The 26,578-nt window shown below is 53.1% G+C and overlaps 2 protein-coding genes and 1 pseudogene across 2 annotated transcripts; all 3 read left to right on the plus strand.

Moving 5' to 3' along the window:
* The first annotated feature begins 7,423 nt into the window (after window positions 1-7,423).
* On the plus strand, window positions 7,424-14,702 carry LOC136563219 (protocadherin gamma-A10-like). The gene is made up of 2 exons (XM_066560458.1): window positions 7,424-9,880; window positions 14,421-14,702. The coding sequence occupies exons 1-2, from the start codon at window positions 7,424-7,426 to the stop codon at window positions 14,700-14,702; spliced, it is 2,739 nt and encodes a 912-aa protein (XP_066416555.1).
* An 89-nt stretch (window positions 14,703-14,791) lies between these two features.
* LOC136563220 (protocadherin gamma-B5 pseudogene) lies at window positions 14,792-17,390 on the plus strand (annotated as a pseudogene).
* Window positions 17,391-19,262: 1,872 nt separating this feature from the next.
* Window positions 19,263-26,525, plus strand: LOC136563221 (protocadherin gamma-A10-like). Its single transcript, XM_066560460.1, has 2 exons — window positions 19,263-21,719; window positions 26,247-26,525. The coding sequence occupies exons 1-2, from the start codon at window positions 19,263-19,265 to the stop codon at window positions 26,523-26,525; spliced, it is 2,736 nt and encodes a 911-aa protein (XP_066416557.1).
* The last annotated feature ends 53 nt before the right edge of the window (window positions 26,526-26,578 follow it).

A 26,578-nucleotide genomic window follows, 5' to 3' on the forward strand; every position in this document is an offset into this window, starting at 1 on the left:
TTCGTGGGCATCGACGGCGTGCGCGCCTTCCTGCAGTCCTACTCGCACGACGTGTCGCTCACGGCCGACTCGCGCAAGAGCCACCTGCGCTTCTCGGCCGCCAGCTGCTGCGACACCCTCCCGGCCCGACCACCAGATGAGGTTTCGGCCGATCTCGTCCCTTCAGGAGATCAAGTTACCGAAAGCAGTGGGCAAGTTTCCTCTCAGGTACGTTAATTTTTTAAACTGTATTTAGTAGACGCGGTGTTTAGGATTTTTAGGCTAGGCACAGATGATTCACAGTCTTAGAAACCTTGTTTTAAGATAGTCACCCACTCATGAATGTCATTTGAATGAATGCGTGCTGAGTCTGCCTTGTGTATTACGTGTCGTGTTCTTTACCGCTTGCAAGAGCTCTTTTTGCCTAACTTTCTCCAAGGCTGGAAGGTTCTGTTCCATGTGTAACTTCGTAAGGAATTCTCTTTCTCTTGGTCCTCTACTGACCGTTCTTTCAAATTGTTTAAGTACTTGCTAGCGCCCGGTTCCAAGCAATTCAGTTTAATTCCCTGTATCAGCTCTCAAATTCCGGTTGAATTCGGGAATCTTGTAGCTTGAAAGCCGACACATTGAAGTCCCAGATTTCTTCCATATCCACCTTCAACAAACGACTTATTCAATCCTTCTTAAGGGCATTTGAAGAGACTCGTATCAATTGGTGAAGAATTCCTCTGCTTGAGTTGTTTTTTTGGGTTTTTTTCCCCACAGCTGGGTTTCGTGACTTAACCTTTGGATTCGATACAAATGGTCGATTACTGTGCAGGCATAGTCTTGGAAATAAAGTATATTTACTGGCATATAGATGAAAAAGTACTTGAATGCAAAGTACAATTCATTGCTATCTATTTATTGTAAAGCTAATTTTGGAATGCGAGTCAATCTTGAAAACACGGATTTGGACAGTTTCCATGATGCATGAAAATGTGTGTCTGGGTTGTTACAGGCAATTCTCGCCATATAGGAGGCAGTGAATTGACTGCTAAATATTTCAACAGAATTCTCCTGCTCCCATGTAAGCAACCACATCCATCTCTCAATATCTTGTGAAGATGCTCACAGCCTTGCGTGCTTCTTAAACATTACAAATTCAAATTCACGTCTTGTTCTGACAGAGTGTTAATTTCTTACCAGAAATTGTGCATATACAGCTGGACGGAAAGGAATTATCCTTCACTTTATGAAATACTACGGTTAGCAGGAAAATATATTTTCTAACGAGACATTACTGGTCCAGTGAGTATAGCTTGACATTGGCACCTCAGAGACCCAGGACTGGAGAACCTGTCAGAGCAACTCCATGGAGCAGACAGTGTGGAGAGTTTTCTAACCTCTCCCTGTCTTCTCCATAAGGGGCTGTGATGATACACAGCTTTCCTTCAGGATTTTTTGTTGTTATTATTTTGTTTGTGGCTTTGGCGAGTTTTTTTTTTTTTTTTACTGTAAAAGAGATGAGGATCTAATTTACAGGTAAAATAAAACGGCTTTTTGCAAGGAATCTGTCTGTTTACTCTTGGTAGTTCAAAAAAAACCATAGCTGCCACCGACATTTCCCAGGAAATGTTCTTTAACGCCTGAGATCAGCTACTATGCGCCTGTTTAGGGTATCAGGGAGTGGTTTGTGGGATACACACACAAAAGTAATTCGGGGTTGGGTTGTATGGGTACTGATAAGATGATGCTGAGCTTTGAATGTCGAAAAAGATGGGATCAGGTGTGATGTGACCTCTGTGGTGTTCTCAGAGCCTGGGATTCCCGGCTCTGCTTGTCCACCAACGACCACTGTTCAAAGCTGGTAAGCTTAGCGTTAGTTGGGGATCTCAGCCATCGTAAATAAACCCACTACCCAAAGCAGCGTTTCAGTGTTCCATCCGCCTTGCCTTGTCCCTCACGGAGACGGCACGATGGCAGCGGGGACACCGAGCACCCCACCCTAGAGATCAGGAAGCTGACAGTGGGTGCAGAGACCAAGATCCTGCCTACATCCCTCAAGAAAAAGAAGAGGATCTGTCCGACGGAAGGATTGCAAGTGTGAGCAATAAAGACAGCGGGAATTCCTAGATGCACAGTTTCAGTAGTGATAGATTTTCTGTTTCTCGCTCCTGACAATATCTGTACTTTCCAATCCTTCCCGATGCAAGGGAATGCAGGGCAGGATCTTCGGGCCGGGTTTTTTCCTTGAACTCTGCGGTTCTCAGGCACGGACTCAGGGTGTCACTGTTGGCCAAGGCGGAGAAGCGGCTCAGCCGTCGGCTCCTCCCCGGCGCCCGCGCAGCGCTGCTCCGCACTGCGCAGAGCAGAGAGAAGAGCAGGAACCGCTCGACTCAGCCCGTCCTCCGACCGGCAACAGGGATTTCTTCTATTTATTTCTCTCGAATACTGCTTCAGCTACCCGGAAAGGCTAATTTTTACTCGTCCACAGAATACCCTTCAGGAATGCAGGGAATGGAGGTCAGATCGGCAGCGCAGGGCTGGGCAGGCGCTGGCCGGGTCTCTCTCCTGGCCGCGCTGCTGCTGCTGCTGTGCGTGTGGTGCCGGGCGGCGGCCGAGCGGCTCCGCTACGCCATCCCCGAGGAGCTGGGCAGAGGCTCGCTCGTGGGGCCGCTGGCGCGGGACCTGGGGCTCAGCACGGACGAGCTGCCGGCGCGCAAGCTGCGGATCGTCACTGGTGACGAAAAGCAGTTCTTCACTCTGGAGGAAGATAACACAAATCTGCGTGTAAATGGCAGGATAGACCGAGAGAGCATCTGCGGAGCCGTGTCGCCCTGTATCCTCAGTTTGGAGGCGGTCGTGGAAAACCCTTTCGACATATTTCATGTGAGTGTCACTATCCAGGATATCAATGACAATGCGCCGCAGTTTGACAGAGAATTTGTTACCATAGAAATTATCGAGTCGACGCCTCCAGGGACCAGGTTCCCTCTGGGCAGTGCCAGAGACCCCGACATTGGAGTGAATTCCTTACAAAACTACGAACTTACCCCCAGCCCACTCTTCTCCCTCTTAGTGAAGGAGAGCCCTGATGGGACAAAACACGCGGAACTGGTACTGGAGAAAATCTTGGATCGAGAAAAACAGAGAAACCACCATTTGATACTGACAGCAGTGGATGGTGGGAATCCAGTCCGATCTGGGACCGCCCAGATTAAGATTAACGTGACCGACGCAAACGACAACCCACCAATATTCACCAAAGAAATCTACACAGTTCGACTGATGGAAAACCTGCCAGAGGGCTCCTTAGCTTTTCAGGTGGAAGCTACTGACAATGATGAAGGTACAAATGCAGAAATTACCTACTCTTTCAGTGATATAGCAAAAAGTATCCGCCAGCTCTTCACTCTGGACCCTAGGACAGGGGAGGTGAAGGTTACAGGACCCTTAGATTATGAACAAAGGAAATACTATGAAGTGAGTGTTGAAGGCAAGGATGGGGGCGGGTTGACAGCACACGCCAAAGTGCACATAGACATTATAGACGTAAACGACCATGCCCCAACACTTTCCCTCCTGCCTATCTTGAACCCCATACCCGAAGACTCCGTCCCGAGCACAGTTGTTGCTGTGATCAATGTCCGGGATAGAGATTCGGGAGAAAACGGAGAGGTGAGCTGTAAAATGGACGGAAATTTGCCTTTCAGATTAGAAACTTCATCAGAGAATACATACAAACTAATAATAGCCAGTGCGCTGGATAGAGAAAACGTCTCTGCTTACAATATCACCATCACTGCCACAGACCGGGGCAGTCCGCCACTGTCGAGCAGAGCGGAGCTGGTGCTGGAGGTGTCGGACGTGAACGACAACGCGCCGGTGTTCGAGGAGGCGGCGTACAGCGCGTACGTGGCGGAGAACAACGCGGCGGGCGCGCTGGTGCTGCGCGTGCAGGCGCGGGACGCGGACGCGGGCGCCAACGGGCGCGTGAGCTACTGGCTGGCGGGCGGCAGCGCGGGCGCGGCGGGCGCGGCGCCGCTGGTGTCGGTGGAGGCGCGGAGCGGCGCGCTGTACGCGCAGCGCTCCTTGGACTACGAGCAGTGCCGCGAGTTCACGGTGGCCGTGCGGGCGCAGGACGGCGGCTCGCCGGCGCGCAGCTCCACGGCCACGGTGCGCGTCTTCGTGCTGGACCGCAACGACAACGCGCCCAGGGTGCTCTGGCCCGCGGCGGCGGCGGCGGCGGGAGAGGGTCCGGGAGGGGCGGCGGCGGCGGCGCCTTTCGAGGTGGTTCCGCGCTCGGCCGAGGCCGGCTACCTGGTGGCCAAGGTGGTGGCGGTGGACGCGGACGCGGGGCGCAACGCGTGGCTGTCCTACGAGCTGGTGCAGGCGTCGGAGCCGGCGCTGTTCCGCGTGGGGCTGCACAGCGGCGAGGTGCGCACGGCGCGCGCCGTGGGCGAGCGGGACGCGGCCAAGCAGCGGCTGGTGGCCGTGGTGAAGGACCACGGGCAGCCGGCGCTGTCGGCCACGGCCACGCTGCACGTGGTGCTGGCCGAGAGCTTGCAGGAGGCGCTGCCGGAGCTGAGCGAGCGGCCGGCGGGCGCCGAGGCGGCGGCGGCCGAGCTGCAGTTCTACCTGGTGCTGGCGCTGGCGCTGCTCTCGGCGCTCTTGGTGCTGAGCGTGGCGCTGGCCGTGCTGGCGCGGCTGCGCCGGGCCGGGCCGCCCGCCGTGCTGCGCTGCCTGGGCGCGCAGCGCTTCTCGCTGGCCGGCGCCGCCTTCCCGGCCGACTTCTGCGAGGGCACCTTGCCCTACTCCTACAACCTGTGCGTGCCGCCGCCCGCCCGCGCCCTGCCCGAGGCCGCTTGGCCGCCGCCGCCGCCGGTGCCCATCCTGTCGGCGGAGGAGCTTCTGGGCGGCGATTCCTGCGGGAAGCCGAGCTCCAACAGCAGTGCTGTCGCGGGAGAGTTGTCCGCCGAGCCCGACGCACCGCAGGTCTGTAAAACCGTAAGTTCCTGCTCTTCTTCTTAAGTCTTTCTTAACAGGCTTTTTCGTTTTCGTCAGATTGATACGCTTGTCGAGACCTGGGCATTACCTGTTGGTCAATACTATTTCGGTGTTTACTCTCAACGGGAACAGGCATCTGGCTCTACTGATAGAGAACTTACATGTTGTTCTAACTTCTCTTCTGTTTGCCTTCCCATGTTTTGAGAGAGGGCTTCTTCACATATTGTACGTCTAGTGAGGCTGACTATTTTTCCCCCTGATATTGTTTGTCTGATACAAACCCGGGTTTTAATCTTGTTTCCAAAATTGCCGTGTAGTGCCCCATGTTTTGACGGAATGCTTCTGCAGAAAAGGCAGCATTGATGGGATGGATATATATATATTCCCTCATGATTTTTCAAAGTTTTTTTAAACAATTATTTGTAAGTTCAATGGAGAACACGGAATCTTGCTCTCCTGAAAGAGATCTGCTGATTCTGCGTGACAGAATTCTGAAAAGGGTATTAATACTCGGGGTGTGTTGGGAGGAGAAGGCATGTCTTTGCTTGCTATTTGGGTTTTTTTTTTTCATGAGATGTGTGCGTTTTCGACATGAAAGGAGAAATTACAGGTTGTTTCTCCCTGCTGGAAGAGTGTCGAATGTATCTGGGGATAAGTTTTCTTCAGGAATGGTAGGCGGATTTGCTTACTTATTCACGTAATTTATCTCTGCAGTTCTTTCTGCAGAGCTACGTGTTCCTCTCTTCTCTTCTTCTGTTCTGTTCCTGCTGTTCCCCTTGGATCTTTCGAACCGTTGCTCTCTTTTCCTTGGGTTTCTCCCGGTAGTGTAGGTGGGAATGGCTGGTCCATGTCTCCGAGAAGAAATGAAAGAACGGGGTGATTTCTTTTTCTAAGAAAAGATAATTAGCCATAGCACTTGATTCTGCCGTGGCCACAGCTTCCGATTCATCTAAGAGGTTTTGTCTACATCTCTTGAGCTGACTAAAATCGTATTAATTAATAACTGTGATGGGGAATCATAACTGTGCAGGAGATTCGTGGTTCTTCATGAAGGAATCAGGGAAATAATGCAGATACTAGCCTGCTGCAGATTCTTCCTTAATGATCTGTTTATCCTGAAAGTGTATTCTGGGACCTGGTTAAAAGCTGGCCACATACTTCCTTGTTTAACGTTTTTTGGTCTTGGACTCCAGAAAGACTCGTTTCTCATGGATAGAAAAGTGACAGCTTCTCCATCCAGAGTACAAGAAAAGACAGTCACTGATCTTTTGCGTGAACACTGTTGCAGAAATGGCAGGAGTGGTACCATTAGTGAGGCGAGTTATTTTTGCTAGTTTCCTTTTTTCATTCTGGCTCGTAGTTCCCTTTTTTGTTTTTTTTTTTTTTTTAACCATTCCTAATATTTCTTTCATACACAGGTGTAAAAGAAGACTGAGGTCTCAAACGGGAAAAAATCGTATTTTTTTTTTCCGAGCCTATTTTCTTACCATTTTATAAAAAGAAAGGTGTTTGGACTCTGTATAGAGAATTCGTTCTCTTAGGGGATTTTTTAAATTTGGTTATTTGTTTTTTAGGTGGGTCGCCCTTCCACCCCTCCCTCCCCAGTATTTCTTACAAATGTCTGTGTAAAAGGATAATAAGGCTCTAAGATCCAAATATAGATATCAAATGTGTAGGGGATTCGCCAATTGACACTTTAGACACTTAAATCGGGTATACTTGAAAATTTATCAAAGGCCATCAGAGTCTAAGGTGTGCATCTGTGCCTGAAAGTATTTTGTTGAAAATGTGCCATAGCTACATGAATACGCAATAATTAGAACAAGGTTTTGCTAATGAGCATCAACCCTTTACATCTTAACTTCTGAGAAAAGAAAAACTTCTTCCTGGGATCATAGAATAACTTGATTGAATATAATTACATATAAACTGGATAGGTTCATTACAGGAGTTTTCCTGCATCCTGGGTAGCTGTAAATAGAGTTGGCACAGAGTGATAAAGTAACCTACAGCTGTATATCAGAGACGGTTTTCTTTCGCTACCCTTGCGCGGGTCATTTCATCAGGTCTTCTACAAATATTTGTGATGAAAGTTCTGCTTTTGATTACTGTGTTAGGACTCGTAATCCTCCGTCCGTCGTATTAAAATAAATACATGGCATTTCACTGCGTGCAGTGCCGGGAGGAGGCTGCGGGCGCCGCTGTTGACCGAGAGGAGCGAGAGGGAGCTCGGTGCTCTGCAGCCCCGCCCGCTGCGGCCCGGCTCTCTCGCGGTCCCGGTGTGTGAGTCGGCGGCGGAGCAGTCTGGGATCATCCCCGCGGTGCGGATCGGTGCTGAAGGGGCTCAGAAGGGCCTGAAAGGAGCGGCCGGGGCAGAGCGCCGCAGCGATACCGTGAACCAGATCGGTGAGCGGCGGAGGAGAGCTCCCGACGGTGCTGCGGGGCTGCTGCGGAGATGTGCGCGGCGGGGAGGCGCTGGGGCCGGCGGCAGCGAGCTCTGCTCTGGGCCGTGCTGCTGGCGGCGTGGGAGGCGGCGTGGGGGCAGCTGCGCTACTCGGTGCCCGAGGAGATGCCCAAGGGCTCGTTCGTAGGCGACGTGGCCAAGGACCTGGGGCTGCAGCTGACGGAGATCCGCGATAATGCCGTCCGTGTTGTCTCCGAAAGCACGACGCAGTATTTCGCTTTGCACGGGAAGACGGGACATTTAGTGACGGCAGAGAGGATCGACAGAGAGCAGCTGTGCCGGCTGGTGGAGAAATGCGTGCTGCGCTGTGAGCTGATAGTGGAGGGACAGATGCAGGTTTACGGAATCGAAGTCGAGATTACGGATATTAACGACAATGCGCCCAGCTTTCGACAGGCAGAAAAAGAACTGAGACTTAGTGAGATGACAGCCCTGGGGTCCCGGTTTCCCCTGGCCGAAGCTCACGATCCTGACTGGGGCCAGAATTCCCTGCAGAGCTACGAGCTGAGCGGTGACGAGCACTTCTCGCTGGCCGTGCAGGCGGGCCCCGGCGGCGATCAGCGTCCCGAGCTGGTGCTGGCCAAGGCGCTGGACCGAGAGGAGGCGGCGTTTCACAAGCTGGTGCTGAGGGCGAGCGACGGCGGCGATCCGGCACGGACGGGCACGGCTCGGATCCGCGTGACGGTGCTGGACGCGAACGACAACGCGCCCGTGTTCAGCCAGGCGGAGTACACGGTGCGTGTGCCCGAGGACGTGCCCGTGGGCTCCACCCTCGTCACTGTCACAGCTACGGACGCCGACGAGGGTCTGAACGGGAAGGTGAAATACAGCTTCCATAAAATTTCAGACCGAGCCTCAGAACATTTTAATCTCGACTCTGAGACAGGAGAAATAACTGTTAAGGACGACTTAGATTTCGAGGAAATCTCCTCCCACGAATTTGAGGTTCAAGCACATGACGGAGGAGAGCTCTCCGATACTGCAAAAGTGGTGATCACCGTGACAGACGTCAACGACAACGTGCCCAAGATTTCGGTGAGGTCGGCTCTTAACGAGATCTCGGAGGATGCCCCTCTGGAAACTGTTGTCGCACTCTTGCATGTGCAGGACCGGGACTCGGGGGAAAACGGTGATGTGCGCTGCTCGATCGACAAGAACGTCCCGTTCCGCCTGGAGAAATCCTATGAAGACTACTACCGTGTGGTGACCGCGAGAGAGCTGGACCGGGAGCAGGTGTCGGAGTACAACGTGACGGTGCGGGCGGCCGACGGCGGGTCGCCGGCGCTGCAGAGCAGCGCGGTGCTGGCGCTGCGGGTGCTGGACGTGAACGACAACGCGCCGGTGTTCTTGGAGGAGCGCTACAGCGCGCGGCTGGCGGAGAACAACGCGGCGGGCGCGCTGGTGCTGACGGTGCGCGCCACGGACGCGGACTGGGGGCAGAACGCGCGCGTGCGCTACCGGCTGGCGGAGGGGCGGGTGCGGGGCGCGCCGCTGTCGTCGTACGTGTCGGTGCAGGCGGAGACGGGCGCGCTGTACGCGCTGCGCTCCTTGGACTACGAGCAGCTGCGCGAGCTGCAGCTGTGCGTGCGGGCGGAGGACGGCGGCGCGCCGGCGCTGAGCAGCAACGTGTCGGTGCGGCTGCTGATCGTGGACGAGAACGACAACGCGCCGCAGGTGCTGTACCCGGCGCCGGCCGCAGCGGCGGGCTCGGGCGCTGCTGCGGCGTGGTCGGGCGTGGAGCTGGCGCCGCGCTGGGCCGAGGCCGGCGCGCTGGTGGCCAAGGTGGTGGCGGTGGACGCGGACGCGGGGCAGAACGCGTGGCTGTCCTACGAGCTGGCCAAGGCCACGGAGCCGGGGCTGTTCCGCGTGGGGCTGCACAGCGGCGAGGTGCGCACGGCGCGCTCGCCGCTGGCCCGCGACGCGGCGCGCCACAGCCTGCTGGTGCTGGTGCGGGACCACGGGCGGCCGGCGCTGTCGGCCACGGCCACGCTGAGCGTGGTGCTGGCCGAGAGCGTGGCCGAGCTGCTGGCCGAGCTGGGCAGCGCGGCCCACGAGGCGGCGGCGCCGGGCGAGCCGGCCGCCAGCCTGACGCGCTGGCTCGTGCTGGCCGTGGCCGCCGTCTCGTGCCTCTTCGTGGCCTTCCTGCTGCTGCTGCTGGCGCTGCGCCTGCGCCGCTGCCACCGCCAGCAGCTGCTGCCGCCGGACAGCGGCGCCTTGCGCGGCGTGCCCGTCTCGCACTTCGTGGGCATCGACGGCGTGCGCGCCTTCCTGCAGTCCTACTCGCACGACGTGTCGCTCACGGCCGACTCGCGCAAGAGCCACCTGCGCTTCTCGGCCGCCAGCTGCTGCGACACCCTCCCGGCCCGGCCGCCGCCCGACGAGCCCGCGCCGCTGCTCGGGGACGGGGACCCGGCCGGCGCCCTCCCCGCGGATCCCGCCTCCGTCCCGGTGAGTTCCCATACCAATTTCTATCCGCTTTTCCTTCTTTTATTGCTTCTCTACTTTTTTCGAACTCCTACAGAGTCCTGTTTGCTGACATGGAAGGCAAAGTATCTTTTAGGGACGTGCTGATCTCGTGGCCTATTGCTACACCACGGCGGACATGGGGTCGGGTCTTGGCTTTCCTGCGTTTGAGGGATGCATGATAAGGGAGACTGATCTTGGCTGGAGAGTTTTTTAAAGGAAGTTTTTTCTGTATCATGTGATCCTCGCTGCCTCAGTATCTTTTGACAGACAGGTACTGTTTCACCTCCTTCCTGCTTCTCCTCTGAGATGCATTTGGCAGACAAATATTTCTCCACTCGTAGTACAGAGATTTAAAGATACCTGTTTGAAGTCTATAGGTTATCCTGGTGCATGTGTAAGGGAAACCCTCTGAATATCTGGTATTTTGATGGAAACTGCTGTCAAAAGATCAAGGTCGAGACAGAACATGCAAGATCTTAGAGGCAGGAGATGCAAATACTGGGCTCTGTGTGTGAAAGACTGTTAAGAGAAAAGATAAGATGAGATGATAAGATGAAAGATAATTTTTCAGTGTTTATCTGTAGTTTAAAGGAATGCAATTTTCTCTATCCTAAATATGTGTGGGTTAACAGATAGTAATGAAGTTCTATTGAGAATAGGTGTGTTTACAGGTTATTGTAATGTAATTAATGTATTGTAATATATTTAATGTATAGCCAAAATATTTAATTAATAGCCCTATATATTCCAATCTGAAATGTCGCAATGGGGGCTTTGCAATAAGGAAATTCATTACATCCCTACTTTTAATACCTAGATTATGCATTTTCTCCAAAAGCTGTAATCTACATTAGTTTGAGCCCTATATTTCTGGAGATGTTATCTTCTTGTCTTGTTCTTTGCACTGATTTTAAGATGGGCCTTTGTATCTGGTAGTATCTGATCACATCTCTTACATTTGTCTCATATATGCCTTTCATTTTTACAACTCGTCAGGGAAAGATATTCATAGATGTGTTTCCTTAAATTTTTAATGGGAGCAATTATCTTATATCTCACTTGCACACATTACGAAGTCAAATACTAGTGATGGTAAGTTGTCTCTGCAACTTTTCTTGCAGTGGAGTTCCTCTGCTAATGGTAAAGATCAGAGAGAACCAAACAATCTGTAACGAGATTCAGGAGACTCTTGCAGGTGCAGTGTGTGAGGAAGCCCTGTTGGAGAGAGAGCAGGTGTGTTTTTAACTTCCATGGTCCATTGCTGGACTAGATAAAGTGAATATGCTCAGATTATAAATGGCCAAGCTGTGGGTTCATAAGTTTACTTTCCTGTAATGGGGTGCTCTCTGTAAGGGATGATTAATCTGCTGACTTGTTTGTCCTGACCAGGTAGAGGTGGGCCTGGATGTGCCTGAAACTCTATCTGAAAATATCTCTAGAATCTTACTTATATCTGTAATCTTACTTGTAACATCCTCATGGTGAACAGTCAGGGAGAGATTGCTCCCAGGGAGAGACTGGCCCCTCAGCAGGCAGAGCGGGGTTCTATGATTTGGGTGTGCCAAGGCCTGTGCCACTTACACCAAGTGCCCTTTTCTTTTCCTGTGTCCAGAAAAGGATGGCAATCCTCCAATGCATTTGTCTGCAAGCAATGCCCAGGGCAGTGCATGCTTCAGGGCTTCTGTGTCTAAGAAATGCTGCGGGAAATGTCATTTGCCCAGCTATGTGTCCTTGTTACAGTTGTGATGTAGAGTTTCACTGTGTTTGTACCAAGCTTTTCCAAGCTTTGAGCAAACCTTCAGATGTTATTAATGGCTCTTGCTTGCTGATGTTACTGCTGATGTTTTGTTTCTTTTTTTTTTTTTTAATTGAAATTGGTAGGATTGTAGGGATGGGAGAGTCTAATTTTCCAGCAAAGTCCAGGTTTGGAGTTTTTATTTGAAGCACATGCCAGAAAGTCACTCATTTTATCCTCTGCCATGTCTGATACAGCTCTTCCCTGTGAGTGGTAGCTCTTGGATGTAGACATAGATTTCACATGAATGGTTCCCAAGTGGCATATATCCAAAACTGTCCATGTGTTTAGGAAGAATGATGACATCTTTGTATTGATCCTGATCTGAGTCTTTAACTGAGCTACATATTGCTTATGACTGTTTAGTCATTTTACATTTCTTCAAATATCAGTGGTGAGCAGAGTCCCTATGTGTGGACCTGTGTTGTGATCCTTGCTCTCCATAAGGAGAAGTTGTGTGGAAAACTTCTTCCAGTGGTGTCTGTCTGCAAAGGGGTCCCTGTTGGGTGATGTCTGAGCATTGTGCCTGTGCAGAGACAGGGCTGGTGGAAGAATTGCTGAAATATCTAAAGGGTTGGTATAAATATTCAGTTTTCCCTAGCTGTTTTATGGATCACATAGTTATGGTTGTGTGCATTTTTCTTTGCTTTTTCTCCAAAGGAATTTCTTGCAGTGCCTTACTTCTAGATATTCGAAATGTGTCTTATGTACTTGTTAAAGCTGACACAAGTTAGGCCTTCAAACTTACACCTTTAAACGTAGGCCTTCAAATATAGGCTTTAACTTAGGCCTTTAAGCATAGGCCTTCAAAGATCGGCCTTCAAACATAGGCCTTCAAACACAGGCCTTCAAACACAGGCCTTCAAACATAGGCCTTCAAACATAGGCTTTTATACACAGGCCTTTAAACTTGGGTGTTTAAAATCAGGCCTTTAAGCATAGGCGTTCAAATATAGGCCTCTAACCTTAGGCTTTCAAACTTAGGCCTTCAAACTTAGGCCTTCAAACTTAGGCCTTCAAATCTGTGGGGTATGAGCAGGCCACATAGTAGAAAAGCTGATGAGAGCTCTGGAGTGTTTCATGAAATGAAGTCACACTGGCAGTCCAGAACAAGATTTCAAGGTCTCACTTCCAGCCTGACACCTCAGTGGGTTCCAGGTGCTGTCGGGAATGAATTTCCTTGCCCACAGAGAGGCCTGAGATTTCCTCTGGATGAGTTTCTCTGAATGCACTCCTAATGCATCCCTGCAGTGCTTGAGTGGCTTTCTTTTCTTGACATGTTATTACAGCTGATGTAGAATGAGGACATGTGAGGGGGGTACATCTGTGTTCTAATTTTGTCATATGTTAAGAGATGTAAAAATGTCACATCTTTGTGGATCTGTGCATGTGATAAAAGAGGGGAAGTGCATAGTTTGATAGAGAGTTCATGAAAGTGGTAATTACATTTTCCACCTTGGATCTTAATTCAGGCTCTGTTTCCTGGAAGGCCATGGTTCATGTTTCCTTCCCACTTGTGAGTGCTGCTTTGCAGGAAACAGTAACTTCCCTTGAGAACCAAATGAAGACAGAATGTTGTGTGTGAGGAAAATGAAAAAGCTGTAAAATGGTAAAATGGTAGCTGTAAAATGCTGCTGTCCAATTCCACTTACCTGGGGATTCTTCTTGTGTCTCTGAGGTCCACACAGCTACGAGCTGCTCTCTGTGGGTTCCTGCACTGCACAGGCCCTGCTGTGTCACAGTGGCCAATGATTGGCCCCATGTATGGCAGTGGGAGATATTTGGCTTGGCTTCTTTGATAGAGTAAGTGCCAAGGATTTCTGTTGTTCTGCTGCTTAGTAAAGTCATTTAGTCCAGTCGAAGAGACCTCATAGTCCTTTATAATTCCTGCAGCTTGCCTAGCTTGCACCTTGAGGCCTAAGTGAGTTTCCAGGTGTTCTGGGAAAGAATTTTTAAGGCTGTGTTGTGGTAAAGCACCAGAAAATCACAGCACTGAAATATGTCCCCCACTCTGATGGGGTCAGATGGAAGTTTGGGGTTTGTATATGAATCTTCAGAATTCATTGAAAACCATTCAGCTGATTTTGCAGTCCTAAAACGGATTGGGGAGATGTTGAGACTTTTGCCTAGAGGTTAGGAAAATCAAAACAATGGAAATATTAAATCAGTTGTTGTAGCAGGCCAAATTTTTGAGTTTCCACCAAAAGCACAGAAGGTTTTCTGGATGGAAGGGGAGTCAGTGTAAGCCAGAGTCTGCAGTGCTTTGCACTTTGTTATTCTCTGCCAGGTATGTATGTACACTGGCATTTATCTGAGAGCACATCCACTGCTTCTGGGCTTCACATTTCTCTGCAAGTGTTATTCACTGTAAAAATGTTCTTTTGATTTGCATGCGTTTTTCACAGATGATGGGCAAACAATATCTTGGGTATAACTGGAACAATTAAATTTTAAATAATCTCAGCAATCATCTTTTCAGATTTTGGCTTCAGGTCTTTGACTGTGCATGAGAAAACCGATCTCGATTTTTGGAACACATATTTGGTTTCTGATTTTCATGCTACCTCAAACCAGAGAGTGCAGAAAATCTTTGATAAGGAGGAATACTTGTTTCCGTGTCTATTGCCGCTAGAAATAAATAGATCGTTACCACACGGATATTGCTGCTGCAATCATAAGGGTTCCTACTTGTGGTTAAGCAAGAGCTGCTGCTGTGGGTGTTTGCAGTCGGGGAGAGCCCCCGGGGCCGGTGCAGGCGCTGAGCCCCGGCCAAAGCCGGGCCCCGTTGAGCGCGGGCATGCGGTGGCTGCAGTGTCGCGGCGGCGCCTCCGGGTGTCGCTGTTGGCCGGCGCCGAGCGGCGCTGGAGCCGCCGCCGCCGCCGCCGCCGCGTCCTGCCCCCGCAGGCTGCTCGCTCGGCCGGCGCCGGCCACAGCGGCAGCGGCACCGCCAGCAGCAGCAGCAGAAGCGAGAGGCGGCGAGAGGCGGCGCGGCGAGCTGGGTGTGTTTGAGCGGTGTCTGTTTTGGGCGGCGAGAGCGGCTGGAAGGGAGGCAGGGCAGCGGCAGTCGGCAGGAGCGCGGCGAGCGCAGTGGGCAGAGAATGGCGGTGAGGCAGAGGCGGCAGAGGCGCGGGCCGGGCGGCGGGCGAGCGCTGCTGGCCGCGCTGCTGCTGCTGCTGCTGTGCGTGTGGTGCCGGGCGGCGGCCGAGCGGCTCCGCTACGCCATCCCCGAGGAGCTGGGCAGAGGCTCGCTCGTGGGGCCGCTGGCGCGGGACCTGGGGCTCAGCGCGGACGAGCTGCCGGCGCGCAAGCTGCGGCTGAGCGAGGAGAAGCAATACTTCACGGTGAATGAGGAGAACGGGAACCTGTACGTGAACGAGAGTCTGGACCGGGAGGAGATGTGCGGCGATTCGGCGACGTGCTCCGTCAGCTTCGAAGTGCTGGTGCACAACCCGCTGAATATTTTCCATGTCGAAGTGGCGATCGAGGACGTGAATGACAACAGCCCGGTCTTCAGGAAGGCTGTTCTGGATCTCGAGGTCGGTGAATGGACGGTTCCCGGTGCTCGTTTCCCGCTGGAGATGGCCCGAGATGAGGACGCAGGAAGCAACTCGGTGCTGACTTACCAGCTCACCAGCGACCCGTCCTTCTCTCTGGTCGTGAAGGAGAGCCCTGACGGAAGAAAGCAGCCGGAATTGGTGCTGGACAGAGCTTTGGACCGAGAGAAACAGAGCTCCTTTGAGCTGCTGCTGATGGCAGTGGATGGCGGGGAGCCCGCGAGATCTGGGACTGTCCAGGTTCACATAAACGTTACTGATGCCAACGACAACCCACCCGTGTTCAGCAAAAGCCTCTACGAGGCGAGAGTAGCGGAAAATCTGCCGGCAGGGTCGCTGGTGTTGCAGGTGGTGGCCACGGATGCGGACGCAGGCTCCAATGCGCGGGTGTTCTACTCCTTCGGCAACGTCCCGGACATCATCCGTGCTTTGTTCACTGTCGACAGCAACACCGGCGAGGTCAGGACACTGAGTGCCCTCGATTTCGAGGAGAAGAATAAATACATCTTCAGGCTGGAGGCGACGGACGGAGGAGGCTTGACGACTCACTGCACGGCTCAAATAGATATCACGGACGAGAATGACAACGCCCCGGAAATCACCATTTTGTCGCTGTCGAGCCCTGTACCCGAGGATGCCCCGACTGGCACCGTAGTGGCCGTGCTGAAAGTTCGGGATCGAGACTCCGGCGAGAACGGTCAGGTGTCGTGCTCGCTGTCGGGAGAGGCGCCGCTGTCGATCGTGGCGTCGTCGGGCGGCTCGTACAAGGTGGTGACATCGGGCGCGCTGGACCGCGAGCAGGCGTCGGAGCAGCGCGTGACGGTGGTGGCCCGGGACCGGGGCAGGCCGGCGCTGTGGAGCAGCAGGGAGCTGGTGCTGGAGGTGTCGGACGTGAACGACAACGCGCCGGTGTTCGAGGAGGCGGCGTACAGCGCGTACGTGGCGGAGAACAACGCGGCGGGCGCGCTGGTGCTGCGCGTGCAGGCGCGGGACGCGGACGCGGGCGCCAACGGGCGCGTGAGCTACTGGCTGGCGGGCGGCAGCGCGGGCGCGGCGGGCGCGGCGCCGCTGGTGTCGGTGGAGGCGCGGAGCGGCGCGCTGTACGCGCAGCGCTCCTTGGACTACGAGCAGTGCCGCGAGTTCACGGTGGCCGTGCGGGCGCAGGACGGCGGCTCGCCGGCGCGCAGCTCCACGGCCACGGTGCGCGTCTTCGTGCTGGACCGCAACGACAACGCGCCCAGGGTGCTCTGGCCCGCGGCGACGGCGACGGCGGCGGCAGAGGGTCCGGGAGGGGCGGCGGCGGCGGCGCCTTTCGAGGTGGTTCCGCGCTCGGCCGAGGCCGGCTACCTGGTGGCCAAGGTGGTGGCGGTGGACGCGGACGCGGGGCGCAACGCGTGGCTGTCCTACGAGCTGGTGCAGGCGTCGGAGCCGGCGCTGTTCCGCGTGGGGCTGCACAGCGGCGAGGTGCGCACGGCGCGCGCCGTGGGCGAGCGGGACGCGGCCAAGCAGCGGCTGGTGGCCGTGGTGAAGGACCACGGGCAGCCGGCGCTGTCGGCCACGGCCACGCTGCACGTGGTGCTGGCCGAGAGCTTGCAGGAGGCGCTGCCGGAGCTGAGCGAGCGGCCGGCGGGCGCCGAGGCGGCGGCGGCGGCGGCCGAGCTGCAGTTCTACCTGGTGCTGGCGCTGGCGCTGCTCTCGGCGCTCTTGGTGCTGAGCGTGGCGCTGGCCGTGCTGGCGCGGCTGCGCCGGGCCGGGCCGCCCGCCGTGCTGCGCTGCCTGGGCGCGCAGCGCTTCTCGCTGGCCGGCGCCGCCTTCCCGGCCGACTTCTGCGAGGGCACCTTGCCCTACTCCTACAACCTGTGCGTGCCGCCGCCCGCCCGCGCCCTGCCCGAGGCCGCTTGGCCGCCGCCGCCGCCGGTGCCCATCCTGTCGGCGGAGGAGCTTCTGGGCGGCGATTCCTGCGGGAAGCCGAGCCCGAGCACTGACCTCATCGAGGCAGAGCCGCCTGCCAATCCCGATGCACCACAGGTCTGTAAATTTTGGGCTTCTTCTGTTTCTAAAAGTTCCCGAAACGTCATCTTTGTTTCCCCGGGTATTCTCGGTGTGCTCTCAGTGGGTATTCTTCATCTGTATCTCCACGTAGCAGCGGAAGTTTGTCATTTTTTGTCTGTAAGAAGTTCAGCTGACAGGCTTTGATGATAGCTCTCCTTTCGGCTAGTAGCGGTGTTTCTCAGTGTTTCTCCATGTTTCTCGGAGTTGTGTTTATGTGAGTTGCACAGTCCTGTCTCCGTGACGGACTGAGTGAAGGAACGGGCTATCCCCCGTTCATGGCGAGCAGGAAGCCCTTGGTTCTTCCTTGGTCACAGGTTCAGCTTTAGGGTCGAGTTTTTGTCTTTAACAATTGTGCTCCATAAATTTGAATATGTTAGCAACATTGAAAGCAGATTCGTATTCTGTGGAACGAGAATGTCTGATTCCACATGACGGGGTCAAGGGAAAAAAAGAGAGCACTGACATCTGGATCTGGAGATATTTCTTCCCTTACTGATTTGTTCGGAAAGGGTGTACTTGGAACTCGTGTATAGCTTGACCCAAACCCGTTCGTTAATATTTTTTTTTCCCGGTTGGATTTAGAAAGGAAAGGAGTGTGGAAAGTTCCTTTCACTCTTTTTTCTGAGTGAAGGAAGAGATTGTCACACGTTTTCGGGGGAATGCTGTAGTGGGACCAGATGGCTTCGTTATGCGTCCTGGCTGGCCGTTCGCTCTGTTTTGCTCTTCATCTTTATTTCATACACTGGTGAGAGTGCTGAAAGATTTCTGTTTCAGAGATTGTTATTTTTCTATCTCACAACGATGTTGGGGGTGTTAGCAGGTCTCAAATATCTCGAGAACAGCAAAACTTTGCAATTCTGTTTATTAGGATAAACATCTGAGATATTAAGGGATCCCATATGAGGGAGATTGGCCAGAGGAGGGTTTAGGCACTTGAATCATGCCCATTTGCACATTGATTAGTGGTCAGCACAGTTTCCTTTGTTGTACTTTTATTATATGGTCCCATAATTATTTTCTTCAACACATAGCCAAGAATGTCATTAAGAGATACTTAGAGGAATAGTTTCCTAACGAGCTTTAGTGCTTTAGAGGTTGATTTCTGAAAAAAAGGAAAACTACAATTATTTGATTAAACGTAAATCTGTATAAACTAAGGAAACACTAGGCGCATCCCCTAGGAAAGGATGTCAAATATTTAAAGTCCTGAAACTTTACCTTGAGAGTTTCAGCTACATTTTTATTTATACCCATAATTGAATTCTGTAACAATGGGCTCCCTGAATTCAAGCAGTATTCAATTGCTCTTGTCCCGCTTTGTTAATAACCCGGATAGCTTTGTTTCTTCGGGATATGCTATCTTCCCGTTCTCTGTATGGGAGGCTGTTGTTGAAGGTGCTTCTGAACAAAAACGATAAGCTTAAGAATAAGCTACAGGGCAAAATATCTATTTTAACTTACGTATAATGACAGTAGAAAGTAATGAGTTTCCCGTGCGATTAAAGAACCCCGCCCGCGGAATGCCTCTGGCTTCCTCCCGATGGTGATAGCCTGGAGGATGAAAGCAGAGATGGGCTGGAGAAATGCGGAGGCAGGAGATCGGCGCTGGACGAAAAGCGACATCTCGGTGGCGACCGTGGCCTGTATGGAGCAAGGCAGGGCGGGCAGCGCTGGGCAGCGCTCGGTGCCTGCAGTGCCGGGAGGAGGCTGCGGGCGCCGCTGTTGACCGAGAGGAGCGAGAGGAAGCTCGGAGCGCTACCGGCAGCCCCGCCCGCTGCGGATCGGCTCGCTCGGTTGTTCGCTGCCTGTCGGAACGTGCGGTCCCCGATCGTCCCCGCGGTGCTGGTCCATTGTGGAGCCAGGCGGAGGCAGCGGCAGCTGCGCACGGTGCAGGATCTGAGAGCATTGAGTGGCAGCGGGATTGGATCGGCGGTGCTGCGGTGCCGGCGGTTCCGCGGGCGAGATGTGCGCGGCGGGGAGGCGCTGGGGCCGGCGGCAGCGAGCTCTGCTCTGGGCCGTGCTGCTGGCGGCGTGGGAGGCGGCGTGGGGGCAGCTGCGCTACTCGGTGCCCGAGGAGATGCCCAAGGGCTCGTTCGTGGGCGACGTGGCCAAGGACCTGGGGCTGCAGCTAACGGAGATCCGCGATAATGCCGTCCGTGTTGTTTCCAAGGGTAGGACGCAGTATTTTGCTCTGCACGGGAAGACGGGACATTTAGTGACGGCAGAGAGGATCGACAGAGAGCAGCTGTGCGAGCGTGTGCAGCAATGCGTGCTGCGCTGTGAGCTGATAGTGGAGGAGGAAATGAAGTTTTATGAAATAGAAGTGGAAATCACAGACGTTAACGACAACTCCCCCAGGTTCCGAGAGACGGAAAAAGAATTGAGAGTAAGCGAGACGACAGCCCCAGGGTCGCGGTTTCCCCTCCGAGAAGCACAAGATCCGGACTCGGGCCAGAATTCCCTGCAGAGCTACGAGCTGAGCGGTGACGAGCACTTCTCGCTGGCCGTGCAGGCGGGCCCCGGCGGCGATCAGCGTCCCGAGCTGGTGCTGGCCAAGGCGCTGGACCGGGAGGAGGCGGCGTTTCACGAGCTGGTGCTGAGGGCGAGCGACGGCGGCGATCCGGCACGGACGGGCACGGCTCGGATCCGCGTGACGGTGCTGGACGCGAACGACAACGCGCCCGTGTTCAGCCAGGCGGAGTACACGGTGCGTGTGCCCGAGGACGTGCCCGTGGGCTCCACCCTCGTCACCGTCACGGCCACGGATGCCGACGAGGGTCTGAACGGGCAGGTTAAATATAGCTTCCATAAAATTTCAGACCGGGCGTCGGAACTTTTTGACCTGGACTCTAAGACAGGAGAAATAACCGTTAGAAATGCTTTGGACTTCGAGAAGATCTCCTCCCATGAACTTGAGGTTCAGGCACAAGACGGAGGAGAGCTTTATGACACAACGAAAGTTACTATCACAGTGACAGACGTCAACGACAACGCACCCGAGATTTCGTTACGATCAGCACTGAGTGAGATTTCCGAAGACGCCCCGACGGGGACCGTGGTGGCCCTTTTGCATGTCCAGGATCTGGACTCGGGGGCGAATGGTGAAGTGCGCTGCTCGCTTCAAGGGGATGTCCCATTCCGGCTGCAGAGCTCTCACGGCAGCTACTACAGTGTGGTGACCGCGAGAGAGCTGGACCGGGAGCAGGTGTCGGAGTACAACGTGACGGTGCGGGCGGCCGACGGCGGGTCGCCGGCGCTGCAGAGCAGCGCGGTGCTGGCGCTGCGGGTGCTGGACGTGAACGACAACGCGCCGGTGTTCTTGGAGGAGCGCTACAGCGCGCGGCTGGCGGAGAACAACGCGGCGGGCGCGCTGGTGCTGACGGTGCGCGCCACGGACGCGGACTGGGGGCAGAACGCGCGCGTGCGCTACCGGCTGGCGGAGGGGCGGGTGCGGGGCGCGCCGCTGTCGTCGTACGTGTCGGTGCAGGCGGAGACGGGCGCGCTGTACGCGCTGCGCTCCTTGGACTACGAGCAGCTGCGCGAGCTGCAGCTGTGCGTGCGGGCGGAGGACGGCGGCGCGCCGGCGCTGAGCAGCAACGTGTCGGTGCGGCTGCTGATCGTGGACGAGAACGACAACGCGCCGCAGGTGCTGTACCCGGCGCCGGCCGCAGCGGCGGGCTCGGGCGCTGCTGCGGCGTGGTCGGGCGTGGAGCTGGCGCCGCGCTGGGCCGAGGCCGGCGCGCTGGTGGCCAAGGTGGTGGCGGTGGACGCGGACGCGGGGCAGAACGCGTGGCTGTCCTACGAGCTGGCCAAGGCCACGGAGCCGGGGCTGTTCCGCGTGGGGCTGCACAGCGGCGAGGTGCGCACGGCGCGCTCGCCGCTGGCCCGCGACGCGGCGCGCCACAGCCTGCTGGTGCTGGTGCGGGACCACGGGCGGCCGGCGCTGTCGGCCACGGCCACGCTGAGCGTGGTGCTGGCCGAGAGCGTGGCCGAGCTGCTGGCCGAGCTGGGCAGCGCGGCCCACGAGGCGGCGGCGCCGGGCGAGCCGGCCGCCAGCCTGACGCGCTGGCTCGTGCTGGCCGTGGCCGCCGTCTCGTGCCTCTTCGTGGCCTTCCTGCTGCTGCTGCTGGCGCTGCGCCTGCGCCGCTGCCACCGCCAGCAGCTGCTGCCGCCGGACAGCGGCGCCTTGCGCGGCGTGCCCGTCTCGCACTTCGTGGGCATCGACGGCGTGCGCGCCTTCCTGCAGTCCTACTCGCACGACGTGTCGCTCACGGCCGACTCGCGCAAGAGCCACCTGCGCTTCTCGGCCGCCAGCTGCTGCGACACCCTCCCGGCCCGGCCGCCGCCCGACGAGCCCGCGCCGCTGCTCGGGGACGGGGACCCGGCCGGAGCCCTCCCCGCGGATCCCGCCTCCGTCCCGGTGAGTTCCCATACCAATTTCTATCCGCTTTTCCTTCTTTTATTGCTTCTCTACTTTTTTCAGACTCCTACAGAGTCCTGTTTGCTGACATGGAAGGCAAAGTATCTTTTAGGGACGTGCTGATCTCGTGGCTTATTGCTACACCACGGTGGACATGGGGTCGGGTCTTGGCTTTCCAGTTTGTGAGGGATGCATGATATGGGAGACTGATCTTGGCTGGAGGGTTTTTCTAAATGAAGTTTTTTCTGTATCATGTGATCGTCGCTGCCTCAGTATCTTTTGATGGACAAGTAGGGTTTCACCTCCTTCCGGCTTCTTCTCTGAGATGTATTTGACAGGAAAATATTTCTTCCCTCTTAGTAGAGAGCTGTAAAGATACCTGTTTAAGGCTATTGGTTATCCTGGTGCATGTGTAAGGGAAACCCTCTGAATATCTGGTATTTTGATGGAAACTGCTTTCAAGGGATCAAGGTCGAGACACAATATGCAAGATTTTAGAGGCAGGAGATGCAAATAGTGGGCTCTGTCTGTGGAAAACTGTTAAGTGATAAGATAAGATTAAGATAAGATAAGATAAGATGCGTTTTCAGTGCTGATCTGTGGTATAATGTAATGTAATTTTCTCTTTCCCAAGTATGTGTGGCTTAACAGATATTACTGAAGTTCTAAGGAGAACAAGCCTGTTTACAGGTTCTTGTAATGTATTTATTGTATTTTAATGTATTTAATGTATTGTCAATATATTAAATTTATAGCCCTATATATTCTATTCTGAAATGTCACAATGGGCGCTTTGCAGTAACGAAATTTATTCCAATCCCCACTTTTAACACCTAGATTATGTATTTTCTGCAAGAGCCTAATCTAGATGAGAGTGATTCCTTATTTTCCGCAGATGTTATCTTCTTGTCTTGTCCTTTGTACTGATCTTAAGATGGGCCTTTGTATTTGGCAGTATCAGATCACGTCTCTTACATTTCCCTTGCTGTTCCATACATCCCTTTCATTTTACAACTCGACAGGGAAAGACATTCATAGATATGTTTCCTGAAATTTTTAATGGGAGAAGTTGTTTTATTTCTCACATGGACAGGTTAAGAAGTTTAATGTTAGCCTTGGTAAGTTATCTCTGCAACTTTTCTTGCAGTGGAGTTCCTCTGCTAATGGTAAAGATCAGAGAGAACCAAACAATCTGTAACGAGCTTCAGGAGACTCTTGCAGGTGCAGTGTGTGAGGAAGCACTGTTGGAGAGAAAGCAGGTTTGTTTTTAACTTCCATGGTCCATTGCTGGACTACATAAAGTGAATATGTTCAGATTATAAATGACCAAGCTGTGGATTCATAAGCTTGCTTTTCTACAATGGTGTGCTCTCTGTGAATGATAGTTTAACTGTTGACTTGTTTGTCCTGACCAGGTAGAGATGGGCCTGTGTGTGTCTGAAACTCTATCTGTAAACATCTCTGGAGTCACTGATCTTAGTTGTAACATCCTCATGGTGAACAGTCAGGGAGAGATTGCTCCCAGGGAGAGACTGGCCCCTCAGCAGGCAGAGCGGGGTTCTATGATTTGGGTGTGCCAAGGCCTGTGCCACTTACACCAAGTGCCCTTTTCTTTTCCTGTGTCCAGAAAAGGATGGCAATCCTCCAATGCATTTGTCTGCAAGCAATGCCCAGGGCAGTGCATGCCTCAGGGCTTCTGTGTCTAAGAAATGCTGCGGGAAATGTCATTTGCCCAGCTATGTGTCCTTGTTAAAGCTGTGATGTAGAGTTTCACTGTGTTTGTACTAAGTTTTTCCAAGCTTTGAGCAAACCTTCAGATGTTATTAATGGCTCTTGCTTGCTGATGTTACTGCTGATGTTTTGTTTTTTTTTTTAATTGAAATTGGTAGGATTGTAGGGATGGGAGAGTCTAATTTTCCAGCAAAGTCCAGGTTTGGAGCTTTTATTTGAAGCACATGCCAGAAAGTCACTCATTTTATCCTCTGCCATGTCTGATACAGCTCTTCCCTGTGAGTGGTAGCTCTTGGATGTAGACATAGATTTCACATGAATGGTTCCCAAGTGGCATATATCCAAAACTGTCCATATGTTTAGGAAGAATGATGACATCTTTGTATTGATCCTGATCTGAGTCTTTAACTGAGCTACATATTACTTATGACTGTTTAGTCATTTTACATTTCTTCAAATATCAGTGGTGAGCAGAGTCCATATGTGTGGACCTGTGTTGTGATCCCTGCTCTCCATAAGGAGAAGTTGTGTGGGAAACTTCTTCCAGTGTTGTCTGTCTGCAAAGGGGTCCCTGTTGGGTGATGTCTGAGCATTGTGCCTGTGCAGAGACAGGGCTGGTGGAAGAATTGCTGAAATATCTAAAGGGTTGGTATAAATATTCAGTTTTCCCTAGCTGTTATATGGATCACATAGTTGTGGTTGTGTGCATTTTTCTTTGCTTTTTCTCCAAAGGAATTTCTTGCAGTGCCTTACCTCTAGATATTCGATATGTGTCTTATGTACTTGTTAAAGCTGACACAAGTTAGGCCTTAAAACTTACGCCTTTAAACGTAGGCCTTCAAATATAGGCTTTAACTTAGTCCTTTAAGCATAGGCCTTCAAAGATCGGCCTTTAAACATAGACCTTCAAACATAGGCCTTCAAACATAGGCCTTCAAACATAGGCCTTCAAACACAGGCATTAAAACTTAGGCTTTTAAACATAGGCCTTTAAACTTGGGTCTTTAAAATCAGGCCTTTAAGCATAGGCCTTCAAACATAGGCCTTCAAACTTAGGCCTTCAAACATAGGCCTTCAAATCTGTGGGGTATGAGCAGGCCACATAGTAGAAAAGCTGATGAGAGCTCTGGAGTGTTTCATGAAATGAAGTCACACTGGCAGTCCAGAACAAGATTTCAAGGTCTCACTTCCAGCCTGACACCTCAGTGGGCTCCAGGTGCTGTCGGGAATGAATTTCCTTGCCCACATAGAGGTCTGAGATTTCCTCTGGGTGAGTTTCTCTGAATGCACTCCTAATGCATCCCTGCATTGCTTGAGTGGTTTTCTTTTCTTGACATGTTATTACAGCTGATGTAGAATGAGGACATGTGAGGGGGGTACATCTGTGTTCTAATTTTGTCGTATGTAAAGAGATGTAAAAATGTCACATCTTTGTGGATCTGTGCATGTGATAAAAGAGGGGAAGTGCATAGTTTGATAGAGAGTTCATGAAAGTGGTAATTACATTTTCCACCTTGGATCTCAATTCAGGCTCTGTTTCCTGGAAGGCCATGGTTCATGTTTCCTTCCTACTTGTGAGTGCTGCTTTGCAGGAAACAGTAACTTCCCTTGAGAACCAAATGAAGACAGAACAGTGTGTGCGAGGAAAATGAAAAAACTGCTTAACTCAAGTGGATAGCTGTAAAATGCTGCTGTCCAATTCCACTTACCTGGGGATTCTTCTTGTGTCTCTGAGGTCCACACAGCTACGAGCTGCTCTCTGTGGTTTCCTACATTGCACAGGCCCTGCTGTGTCACAGTGGCCAATGACTGGCCCCATGTATGGCAGTGGGAGATATTTGGCTTGGCTTCTTTGATAGAGTAAGTGCCAAAGATTTCTGTTGTTCTGCTGCTTAGTAAAGTCATTTAATCCAGTCGAAGAGACCTCATAGTCCTTTAAAATTCCTGCAGCTTGCCTAGCTTGCACCTTGAGGCCTAAGTGAGTTTCCAGGTGTTCTGGGAAAGAATTTTTAAGGCTGTGTTGTGGTAAAGCACTGGTAAATCACAGCACTGGAATATGTCCCCCACTCTGATGGGGTCAGATGGAAGTTTGGAGTTTGTATATGAATCTTCAGAATTCATTGAAAACCATTCAGCTGATTTTGCAGTCCTAAAACGGATTGGGGAGATGTTGAGACTTTTGCCTAGAGGTTAGGAAAATCAAAACAATGGAAATATTAAATCAGTAATTGTGGCAGGCCTAATTTTTGAGTTTCCACCAAAAGCACAGAAGGTTTACTGGATGGAAGGGGAGTCAGTGTAAGGATGGACACAGGGCAGAGTCTGCACTGCTTTGCACTTTCTTATTCTCTGCCAGGTATATATGTACACTGGCACTTATCTGAGTGCAGATTCATTGCTTCTGGGCTTCACATTTCTCTGCAAGTGTTAATCACTGTAAACATGTCCTCTTGATTTGTACTGGTTTTGCACAGGTGATGGGCAAAGAATATCTCGGGTACCACTGGAACAATTAAATTGTAAAACATCTCAGCAATCATCTTTTCAGATTTTGGCTTCAGTTCCTTGACTGTGCATGAGACAACCAATTTGTTCTTTGGGAACACATATTTGGTTTCTGATTTTCATGCCATCTCAAACCAGAGAGTGCAGAAAATATTTGATAAGGAGGAATATTTGTTTCCGTGTCTATTGCAGCTAGAAATAAATAGATCGTTATCACACGGATATTGCTGCTGCAATCATAAGGGTTCCTACTTGTGGTTAAGGAAGAGCTGCTGCTGTGGGTGTTTGCAGTCGGGGAGAGCCCCCGGGGCCGGTGCAGGCGCTGAGCCCCGGCCAAAGCCGGGCCCCGCTGAGCGCGGGCATGCGGCGGCTGCAGTGTCGCGGCGGCGCCTCCGGGTGTCGCTGTTGGCCGGCGCCGAGCGGCGCTGGAGCCGCCGCCGCCGCCGCCGCAGCGTCCTGCCCCCGCAGGCTGCTCGCTCGGCCGGCGCCGGCCACAGCGGCAGCGGCACCGCCAGCAGCAGCAGCAGCGAGAGGCGGCGAGAGGCGGCGCGGCGAGCTGGGTGTGTTTGAGCGGTGTCTGTTTTGGGCGGCGAGAGCGGCTGGAAGGGAGGCAGGGCAGCGGC

This window comes from Molothrus aeneus, chromosome 15, assembly GCF_037042795.1.
Source record: "Molothrus aeneus isolate 106 chromosome 15, BPBGC_Maene_1.0, whole genome shotgun sequence".
Classification (NCBI taxonomy): domain Eukaryota; kingdom Metazoa; phylum Chordata; class Aves; order Passeriformes; family Icteridae; genus Molothrus; species Molothrus aeneus.

Excerpts from the sequence above, each read along its gene's own strand:
- LOC136563219 (XM_066560458.1), top strand. The coding sequence starts at position 7,424 with ATGTGCGCGGCGGGGAGGCGCTGGGGCCGGCGGCAGCGAGCTCTGCTC. Across the intron at positions 9,881-14,420 it reads CGGATCCCGCCTCCGTCCCG|TCGGGGAGAGCCCCCGGGGC; the intron begins GTGAGTTCCCAT and ends GGGTGTTTGCAG.
- LOC136563221 (XM_066560460.1), top strand. The coding sequence starts at position 19,263 with ATGTGCGCGGCGGGGAGGCGCTGGGGCCGGCGGCAGCGAGCTCTGCTC. Across the intron at positions 21,720-26,246 it reads CGGATCCCGCCTCCGTCCCG|TCGGGGAGAGCCCCCGGGGC; the intron begins GTGAGTTCCCAT and ends GGGTGTTTGCAG.